This window comes from Macrotis lagotis, chromosome 7 (assembly GCF_037893015.1).
Source record: "Macrotis lagotis isolate mMagLag1 chromosome 7, bilby.v1.9.chrom.fasta, whole genome shotgun sequence".
In the NCBI taxonomy this organism is placed as follows: domain Eukaryota; kingdom Metazoa; phylum Chordata; class Mammalia; order Peramelemorphia; family Peramelidae; genus Macrotis; species Macrotis lagotis.
Window position 1 is genome coordinate 82,635,414 of NC_133664.1, and position 11,422 is coordinate 82,646,835.

Consider the following 11,422-nt stretch of genomic DNA (forward strand, 5'->3'; position numbering starts at 1 on the left):
ATGTCTTTTCCTTGATTAGAAAGATCCTTATTCTTAGAAATTTCTGATGTTTGCTAGCTTTTTCATGTTCTTTCTGAGTAAAATCTGGGTTAGCCCAGCTGACCAATTCCCCTCCTATATTTATAATTTTTCCTTTCTGTTCTTTGTTTCCCAGACTGAAGACTTTGACAGCTTCAAATCTGTCTTTGATCCATTAAAGTAGATAACAATATCCAAGTACTTTCAGCATGCCAGTCACTGTGCCAATTGCTGGTATATAAAACAAGTATATTGATATCCTAAAAAATAAATATCCTGTTTTTAGCTGAGATTTTGAACTTGCATAAAAAATTACAAATCATTTGAAGGATATAATTGAACACAGTTTAGCTTTTCAATGACTGAATTCTTAATATGTACCTCAGTTATTATACTTTAATAAAGTAATTACTTCAGATGTTATTGAAACATGTGTTCATTCACTCATAGTTCCAGAACTACACTGCTATTTCAGTTCTTGTGAATTTTTTAAATAACTTTTTGTCTTTGCTCAAATGATTTTTGTCTTTATTATTTTGATGCCCTTTTTGTGCTTCATACATTAATCAGCAATGCCTTATATCTACTTGACCTTCCCTGTGATAAAATTGTTAAGCCAGATTCCCCAACCCATTGACCTTATTTTTAAATTTGCATACAAAATTGTACCTCTGCCCCACTTCCAGTGAAAGAGTAGAGAAAATTTTTCTTTTTCATCTACTGTCAATTAAGAAATTATATTACTGAGTTTATCTAAAATGAGAGCAATCTGAATTTAAAGGACCTTTTTGCTACTTAGGCTTTTGTACATATTTTGACCTCTTGCAAGTTCTCTTTTGTTCTCTTTTGTATACTTATTTCCTAGTTTTCAGCTGTGATCAAGATTAAACCAACAAGCACCTAGTCCCTGTGCTAGGAACATGAAGAAAGGCAAGACCAAACCAGTCCTTGCTCTCAAGGAGCTCAATGTGGAAAATCTTTCAGCATGTTGTTTAAGGATTAGGGTATTGATTTAATTTGAATGGAAAGCTCAAGGTATTAAACTATTGAGATTTTTTAAATATATTTTGCCATAGTGGCCCCATTCAACTGTCTGTGAGTGTTGTGAGTATTTTTCCTCCATTAAATGTTAACTTTGTTGTTTGTTACAGAGAAGTCAGACTCAATCTCCAACACCACCAAAACCTCCATCTCCTAGCTTTGAATTAGGCTTGTCTAGTTTTCCACCTTTACCTGGAGCTGCAGGCAATTTGAAGACAGAGGATTTATTTGAGAACAGGTTGACTAATATGGTAATGGGAACATCAAAAGAAAGAGTAAGTAATATGTATTATAAAAGAGGGAAAATTTATAAATACTTTGAATTTTCTCTCCATTCTTGAAAATGTGCTTGTAAAATAATGAAAGCATATTAGATTTTTATGTCACTAAATGAAATAGAGGGAAAAACAATGGAAGTATTTCCAACCCAATGCTGTGGCTTATACCCCAGCAACAATAAACAGGTAAATGGAGGGTTGGCCTTAGGTTGGAAAGATCTGGGTTGGTTTATTTCTTTGGGCCTCAACCTCCTCTAGTAAATTGACCTCTGCACCACCTTCTAGCTCTAAATTTTGCATTCTAAAATGTCTCATTTACAACATCAAGTACCAAAACAAAATGTATCTGAAATACACTGTTTTTATACCTGTCTTCACTGTAAATTCCTTCTTTCATAGTGTCTCCCAGTGGACACTAATATGCTTGTTTCTCTTCCTCAGGAAACATCTAGGAATAAGATTGAGATTTAGCCTTGGATCCATAACACATCCCTTTTGGATTTGGGCTCACCCCAAATTCTCAGCTCCTACCTACCATCTGGATTTTCCCAGGTTGTAGCTACCCTTGGTCTTCCTGCCTTCTGTAAATCTGTACTTTAGGGTTTTAGGGAAGGCAGTATTACCATCTTCCTTTGCTTAATTGAGGCATGACGATGACCTTTGATTCTGTGCCATATTGGGTTGTGCCAAGCCTTCACATTGCACTGGCTCACCTTCATTTCCTTCCCTGTCTCTAAACCTTGATGATCCACTTCAGCTATGTATTAACCTTTTAAACTGAGGTTACTTTGCCTCCTTTGCTGCTTAGGCTGCCAAACTCCAGACTTGTATCATTCAACCATCCAACTCTACCCCTATTCTTATCAAATGAAGCTGCACAAAATCATGAAACAATGCTTGTTTGAGTCAGCTACAAATTTGTTGCATAATCTCAATTGAGTTCTCATTATAACAAGTTATGTCAACAGAGCCAAGATGGCGACAGGAGAAGATCTTCTCTTAGGTGCTCTTTCTAATATTTCAAAACTTACAAAGTAAGGACTCTAACTAAATCTTTGAGAGAACCCACAGAGGGATCCAGTGAGGTAATTCTCCAGCCCTAGGTAACCTGGAAAAGACTGAGAAAGGCTCTGCTCTACGGGGGTTAGAGGGGCAACTGCCAGAGTGAAGGAACTTCAGCCTCCAGTAGGCAGCCCCAGAGCACTGGGAGCTGCAGCTCATGACAGTGGGAGCAGTTTCCTGATCTACACCCCGGGGAGCACCAGGCACAACTTGGAAAATCAGTGGGAGACCTCTGACAGAGCGAGTATGTGAAGCCCAGCCCTCAGGGCACTCAGTGAGTAGCTTGGCCTGGGCAGCCCAGATCCAGGAAAGTGAAACAGGCAGAGTTGGTAACCAGGAGCCCCTAGGCTTGAGTGCTCAGCCTAGGTAGGGGAGTGGAGAGAGACTTCCGAGGTCTGTCCTTTGTACCTAGAACAGGACTGTGGGGCTCTGACCACATTCAGATCCTGATCACAGCCTAGGCCCCCCATAGAACAGCAGCCCCGTAGCAGAGGAGTGCACATTTGGTCATTCATAGACCAGGAGGGAAGACAGAGCTTCACACACGGAGATGTTGTGGAGGGTTCTCCCAATAATATTCAAAAGCTCAGGAAGCACCCCAAGACCAAGCACAGGCTGGGGAAATGAATAAACAGAAAAAAGAGGAATGCCATTGAGAAATACATTGTCTTTGATCCCAAGAAGGATCAAAATACTCAATCTAAAGATGAGGAAGTACAAGCTCTTGCATCTAAAGACTCCAAGAAAAAATGGAAATTGGGCTCAGGCTATGACAGAGCTCAGAAAAGATTTTGAAAATCAAGTGAGGGAGATAGAAGAAAAATTGGGAAAAGAAATGAGAGATGCAGGAAAAACATGAAAATGAAGTCAGCAGCTTAGTCAGGGAGATCCAAAAATAAATGCTGAAGAAAATAGCATGTTAAAAAGCAGCATAGGTCAAATGGATAAACAGTTCAAAAAGATATTGAGGAGAAGAATGCTTTAAGAAGCAGAATTAGGCAGATGCAAAAAGAAATTAAGAAAGCTCTCTGAGGAAAACAAATCCTTCAACTGTAGAATGGAAAGGAGGGAAGCTGCTGACTTTACAAGGAATCAAGACACAATACTTCAAAACCAAAGACTATAAAGTTAGAAGAAAATGTAACATCTCATTGAAAAAAACAACTGATATGGAAAACAGATTCAGGAAAGATAATTTAAAAATTATTGGGATGCCTGAAAGTAATGATCAGGAAAAGAGACTGGACATCATTTTTAAAGAATTCCTACAGGAAAATTGTCCAAATATCCTAGAAGCAGAGGTCAAAATAGAAATTGAGAGAATCCACCAATCTCCTCAAGAAAGAGATCAAAAAAAAAAAAAAAAATCCCCCCAGGAATATTATAGCCAAGTTCCAGAATTCCCAAGTCAAAGAGAAAATACTACAAGCAGCCAGAAGGACACAATTCAAATATTGTGGAGCTGCAGTCAGGATCACACAGGACTTAGCCACAACTACATTAAAGGCCTGTAGGGCTTGGAAAATAATATTCCGGAAGCAAAAGAGCTCAGAATTCAACTGAGAATCAACTATCCAGCAAAACTGAATGTCCTTTTCCAGGGAACAAGATGGACTTTCAGTGAACCAGGGGAATTCATATGTTCCTATTGAAACGACCAGAGCTGAACAGAAAGTTTGATCTTCAAATACAGGACTCAGAGAAGCATAGAGAGTGGAGGAGAAGGGTAAAATATGAGGGACTTAATGATGATGAACTACATGTATTCCTGTATAGAAAAATAATACTGCTGATACTCCTATTAACCTCATTTAATAGAGCAGGTAGAAGGAGCTTTTATAGATGAAGCACAGGAGAGAGCTGAATTTGAAGATATAGTATAAAAATGGAGTCAGTAGTTAAAAGGGAAATGTAATGGGAGTAAGAGAAAGGAGAGGTGGAATAGACTAAGATATTTCATATAATAAATTTTTTTATTACAATGAGCTATTGCAATAATATTGAAGGGGGGGAATGCAAGGGAGACTGAGGGAACCTTTGCTCTCATCAAAGGTGGCTAGGAGAGGAAACAGCATATATACTCAATGGGGTATAGACATCTAGAGTAAGAAGGAGAGAAGGGGGATAGGGGAAAGCCGTTGTGGGGGTGGGTGAGTGATGGAGGTGAGGGTGAACCATGGGGGAAGAATGGTCAGCAAGGGGCTGCCATTGGATGGCCTGTCTGGGACTATAGGGCTGGGTGGATGCTGGGACTAAGGGCAATGGTGGAAAAATATGGAAGTAGCTTTTGTGATGGAATCATCATAAAGAATGTTATCCACTCATGACAGAGCTGTAGTGTTGGAACACAGACTGAAGCACATTTTTTATTATTTTCTTTTGGTGGGGGTTGCCCAGGGCCGCACAGCTGGGTGATTGTTGGGTGTCTGAGGATGGATTTGGAGTCGGGTGCGCCTGGCTCCAGGGCCGGTGCTCTGTCCACTGTGCCACCTGGCCGTTCCTACTACTAGTACTATTACTACTACTACTACTACTACTACTACTACTACTACTACTACTACTACTACTACTACTGTTGTTATTATCATCATCATTATGATTATTATTGTTATTATTATTTTTAAATTTTAATTTTTTTTCCTCTTTATTGCTCAAGCAGGTCTATATTTTTTGGGGGGTGAATATTTTAGTAATGTATAAAAAAATCATTTGTACAAAAATAAGTTATCTCAGTCACTGTCCTGACTATTCCAAACCTTTTCTTCTTAATTCTCCCTTGTCACCATCTCCCACACATCTCTAAGCTGAGGATTTGACCTACTTGCTAAACAAATTGAGAAAATTCTTTGATAGGTACATCACATGACTCTTCCTTGACAATGCAAACTCATTTCCACCTACAAGTGCTCCCATTCTATTATCTTTTGTAGATGATTGCCCCATTCCAACACTAATCTTTATTTTCTGTTTACTAGTTCTTTCCTATTGTCTACAAGCATGTTCATATATCTCCTATCCTTAAAAAAAAACTTCACTTGATTCAACTATCCCCATTGTTTTTGCCCTTTATCTTTCCTCTCTTTCTCAGCAAGCTTCTTAAGAAAGCTATCTCCAATAAATGTCTCCACTTCCTCATCTCTGTCTCTTGTAAACCTTTTTTGGGGTTTAGTTTCTAACCTCATCACACCACTAAAACTACTTTCTTCAAAGCTACCAGAGTTAGCTTTATTGCCACATTTAATGATCTTTTCTTAATTCTCATCCTTCTTGACCTCTCTTATAGCATTTGATATTGTTGATGATCTATTTTTGGCTACTACCTAGTAGTTTCATGATGTTACTTTCTCCTGGTTCTTATCTGTCTAATTGTTCTTTCTCTTCTACTGAATTTCATCCAGATTGCTTCCTCTTTTCTATCTTCTTAATGTCATCCAGCTGTCAAAGATTCAGTTATCCCTATGTAGATAGTTCTCAGATCTCCATCTAAGGTGTAAATTCTCTCTTTAGCTTAATAACATCACCAACTGCCTGTTGAATACCAATAACTGGATGGCCCATAGACATTTTAAACCTATCATGTTCAAATAGAATATATTATCTTTTTTCCCCTCTAACCCTCATTTCTTTTAACTTAAAATTTATTTACCATTCTCAACTTCTCCCCCCTCACTCAGTCTGCCTTCAGACATCTTATTTGTATTTATCCCCTTCTATTTACTCCTACAGCTGTCATATTGATGGAATCCCTCATTGCATCACACCAGGACTATTGCAGTAACCCTCTGATTGGTCTCCTTTCCCTCAAGTCTCTTCCCACTTTTATCTACCCCCTACTCAGCTGCCAAAATGATCTTCTTAGAGTGCAGGTCAGAGCACATCACTCCTTTACTCAATAAACTCTAGTGACTTCTTGTTTCCTTTGGAATTGAAATTTAAAATTCTGTCTTTTAGAACCCTTTCTACCTTTTTAGTCTTTTGACAATTCTTCTCTTCTTCATACTCTACAATCCATTGTTTCTAGCCTCCTTTTCTACTGCCATCTATTTTCATTAACTATCTCTTCTTCCTAAAATGTGTTCCCTTCCCTTCTTTACCTACTGACATTGCTTTTGGTGATATTTTTCAGTTTTTTTGAACTGTTATATTTGATTGTATTTGTCCTAGGGGCACTGTGAAAAAATTTTTTTAAACATAAAGGGCACCACTATCTTAGCCTAAGAGCTGAGGGGTTTGCTGACAGATTTACTTTTCTACATCTATCATCCTTTCAGTTGCTTAAAAAAAAAAACCAAAAACATGAAGAAGCCAATGAATGTCCTCATATATCCATTTATATACCTACCTGAACTTATTTTAGTCATTATAGCTCTTTTCAAGTTTCTGGATTTTTTTATCCCAATATTTTCTTTAATCCTATTATGAGTATTTCTTCCATTGATACTGACAAATAATCAAGATATTTGTAGACAGTTTGTCTCAAGTGATGACCATAATGATATTTGACCTGATAATTAACTAGAATTGTGAGTATGTCTAAACTTAGGTAGTCTATTGTTTAGGCAAGAGCTGTGTGTTGATAGATAGATAGATAGATAGATAGATAGATAGATAGATAGATAGATAGATATAGATATGTCTGCTTTATGCATGTGAATATACACATGGTTTCCCAGTGGCTTACAATAAATTATTCTTAACTTTTTATTCAGCCTCTGTAAGCTCAACCTCAATAGTCTTCAATAAACTAGCATTGTATCCATGCCATTGTTTGAGGTATAGGGTTAAACTTGAGTAGACAAATTTTAAGAGAGAAAAAAGTTTAGAATGCAAAAGGTGTATTTCAGAACATTATTATCTCCATAAATCAGTTTCTTTTCCAAATTATGAAAGGTTTTATTTCCCCCCACAAATTTTTTTTTAATTTTTACGATTCTTTTCTTTTTAAATCTGGAGTTCCAAATTCTTTCCCCTATCTACTGAAGACAAGTAAAATGTTATCAATCATGCATGTAAAATCATTCAAAAAAATGTAGAAAGTAAGAAAAGTTTCCTTTATTTTGCATTCAGAGTTCATCAGTTCTCTCCTTGGAGGTGAATACCATTTTTTTCATTGAGTCCATTGCACTTGTCTTGAATCAATCATATTGATTAAGTAGCCAAGTGTTTTAGTGTTTATCATCATTACAATATTGCTCTTAATTGTACACAATCTTTCAGTTCTTCTCACTTTACTTTGCATCTTGTTCATTTAAATGAGCCCCTTAGTTTTCTTGAATCACTCTTATTTTTTCTCCTAGTTTTTCCTCTCCCACTCTTACCTCTCTGTTTCTTCCAGGAATTTTTGTTGAGCTGGTATCTAGTTAGTATTTTCCTTTGAGACTTTGATTGTAGTTGTTTTCACATTGAATATAGGCAATAGAGTTACCTGTCAGTGCCAGATGTGCCCAGTACCAGCAAAGGGTCCCTTGTTATCTTTTTGTTACTAGTTGTGTGACTCCCTTATCAATTCTGGACTGAATTTCTGAAACTGTTGCTGTTCCTATCACAGCCTCATCCGAAGGTTGGTACTGCCTGCAGTCATGTGCCCTCCAGGCTCTCTGTCGCAGAGCTCTCCTGCCAGCTGTCTAAATTGTCTTAGCCTGGGAAACGTGGTTCACTCTGACCTTTTCTTGGTTCTGTCATTCCACAGACTGATTTGAGGAGTTATTTTAAATTTATTTTACCTATATTGCCCATGATGACGACACAGCTTAGTAGGTATCTAAAGCTGAATTTGAGCTCAAGTCTTTCTGACTTCTGAACTCAAGCCATCTTGGTTGCCTCAACCCATAATCAGTTTTTACATGGGTACTCTATAAATTATTGCAAAATCACAACTCATCCTTGCTTTCTCAACTTCGACCATTCTTGAATGCCCATGTTCTTTCATTTAATTCTTCATAGAGTAACCAGTGTGTTTTCCTCTGAGGCTTTTTTTTTAATGTATTGCAATGCAGTACTTTCTTACTATATGATTGGCCAACCCTCTTTATCCAGTCATAGATATAATAGATGGTTTCTTTCTGCTGTTTCTAATGCACAATTTATCTCTTGGTAATATATTTTTTCCTTGTCCCAGGAATTGTTTTAATATACAGATATATGAGATGTACCAGTGTATTTAGCTAATTCCTATCTTGAGATTCTTTTCTAATTGTTTAGGTAGCACCGCTAAAAATATTTTCATATAGTAAGTCCTTTTATATCACTTGGTTACTGTCAAGTTCATATATTGTACCAATTTTCAATATCTCCAATGAAGGAAAACTACTATCAATAAGTTTTTAACATTTTAATTTTTTATGACTTTGAAAATGAGATATGTTAAAATTGTTTGAAGAGTTACATATTTTAAAATTATTAAGGTTAAAAATGTTTTTCAAAAATAGTTTCATGTCTTTTTTTTAATAATCTATAACCATTCCTTCAGTCATTTTTCTATTGGTGACTGATTGTATTTATATCAGTTCCTTAACTGATTCTAGAATTCAGACTTCTCTCTGAGAGGGAATACATTTCACACGTGGTGTGGTAACCATGCAAAGCCATGGGCAAGGGAGTTGGAGTTCTTTAAAAAACTAAAAGCAAATAGCTCAATTAGTCTGAATTAGAAAGTTCCTAAAGGAAAATAGTGTAGAGCAAGCCTGGGAAGTTTTTTTTTTTGTTTTTTTTTTTTATCTCTGTGATACTTTGAAAGAATCTGTCCTAATTGTTTGGGTTTTTTTGCATACTTCCCTTATCCAGATATACAAAATAACCTTTTGGAACTTTTATTAGTAATGTATTAATATGATTTACATATTATTTTGGCTAGTATTGTCTATTTGTTTATGGGAAATTGTACTAAACTGCTATATAAAATGTGCTAAAAATTCATGAGAAATTATGGTAGTATATGAATTTCAAACAGGAAATATTTTCACCTATTGTTTTCCTTAGGAGCAACTTAACACTTTTTATAGCTTGTTAATAGTCTGTTACACTTCTTTTTTCCTATAGGAGTTTTAGATCCTCAACTTTGGTTTATAACTATAATCTCCTAAAATAGAATGGTTCATTAGATTAATAATCTCATTTTTGTGGATGCTAACTCTTCCAATACAAATTTGCCCTTTGAGTGAAATCTATCCATGTCATCCCATTTTATTCATTTCTTATCTGTAGCTTTACATAACACTACATAGGTAGAGGTGCCTACCTATGTTTTTAGAACCTTCTTCTGATTGCTCTACTGTTTGAAGGAAGTCTGTATACTGCTCAAGCTGTCCATTGATTATAAATCATTCGAACTATGTGACTGGCCTACTTCCATTTCCTATCATACGTGTCCTTAAAGGTGTCTGTTAATAGTAAGGTAATTATAATATGGACCTTACCCAGCACATTTCCTTATTTGAAGTTTCTCTCAGTTTTCTCTGAAATTTAGAGAATTCATAAAAAGAATTCCTCCATGGTATTTTCTTTTGTTTGGTTTTATTAGAACACAAGTTGGCAAACTTTGAAAGGTGGGGGTACCAAGTTTCCAATTTTTCAGTTCCTTCTTTTTCATTGTGTTCTGCATTAAAAAATGATAGGATTTTGATGCTTCCTCCTAATTGTTTAGTAGTAATTGTTTCAAGTTCAGTCAATGGCACACCCCTTTTTTGTAGCCATAAGGTGTTTTTTTTAAATATGAAATCACCTGTTTCTTGTAGCTTTTTAAAATGAATTGAATTCAGTCTTTTTCTCTTTTTTTTAGCCCCTGAATGTGGATGCAAGTACAAACACTATTCCTGCAGTAATGCCTCGAGAGCCTTCAGTGTCAGGTTCTTCTGTTCTGTCAGCAGCATATGAACAGTCTCCTTCCCCAGTTCAGTTACCTGAGTAAGAATTTGAATTTTCACAACAGCATCTTTGGTTTTATTAATTTTGAATTCGGAATTAGAGAAGACATTAAAGATATGTCTGGGCACTATTAAAAATAATATTGTTTTTCATGGTAAAGCTGTTAATTTACTATCTGGTGTAGGTTTTTAAAAATCATAGCTAAACTTTTTAAAGTGGGTGTGTATTCCCTAATAAAAAGCCAGTTTTACCCCTTCAGATACATACATACATATAGATAGTGTTACTGTTATATAATTTTACTGTATATTATTTTCAAATATTTTTATATCAAAACAAATTCCTATACATATTTCTAGGATAATTCTGTTTTTTTATGTATTTGAATTATAGTGACCTTAAAAACAAATGAATTATTATTTAGATTGTCCCTGATTTTTGCTTATAATAGAGTTTTTTGTATATAGAAATAACTTTAATTTTTTCATTATTTGATTAATTATGAGGGCCATATTTATTTTACATCCAGTGTTATCTTCTGATAGAATTCTGTATATACAAATAAATTTTTTAACAATTTTTTACTACTTGACTCTCATAGTTGGGTATTAGATAAAATGCAGCAACATGTCCTAATTTTCAAATTTACACATAACATTGTTTTACAGAGAACCCAAGGTTGTGGAAAACAAGTCAAGGGAAACGCACAGCATAGAACGGCTTCCTTGTGCCCTTGCACCTACTGCGTGTAGATCGGTACAAGTCAATGGAGCTCCTGCAGTATGTCTCTTAACACCTCTTCATTCTAAATCTGTTTATAGTATATCTCTTCCTTGCTCAGGAGGCTTATTTTCACTGACTTGTAGGTTTTGTCTTCACCTTTAGGAAGTGATTTTGGAACTGGGGACATAGTTCTAATTCACTGATTTTTTTGTTTGTTTGTTTGTTTGTTTAATAGCTTCAGTGATCTGTCATTTATAATTATAAATACAAACCAGCAAGCTATCAGAAATGGGTTTCCAAAACTCTTCTTTCATATCCACTTCTCAAGTCTCTTCCCTCTTTCTACTGAGGGGGGCATCATTACCCCTGCAGAAATTCAGTGTCTTTTTTTCCCCCCAAGTTTTGTCAGTTCTACCTTCACAATATTTCTTGCTTCT

The 11,422-nt window shown here is 35.8% G+C and overlaps 1 protein-coding gene across 5 annotated transcripts in view; it reads left to right on the forward strand.

The window, feature by feature from the left end:
* The window catches only part of LARP4B (La ribonucleoprotein 4B), a 259,367-nt gene that overhangs the window by 231,170 nt on the left and 16,775 nt on the right, over positions 1–11,422 (forward strand). For all 5 annotated transcript variants that reach the window (XM_074193227.1, XM_074193226.1, XM_074193225.1 and 2 more), the window contains 3 exons: positions 1,170–1,334; positions 10,177–10,301; positions 10,931–11,042. In XM_074193227.1, coding sequence (XP_074049328.1) covers positions 1,170–1,334; positions 10,177–10,301; positions 10,931–11,042 — 402 coding nt within the window. The remainder of the gene's footprint in view (positions 1–1,169; positions 1,335–10,176; positions 10,302–10,930; positions 11,043–11,422) is intronic.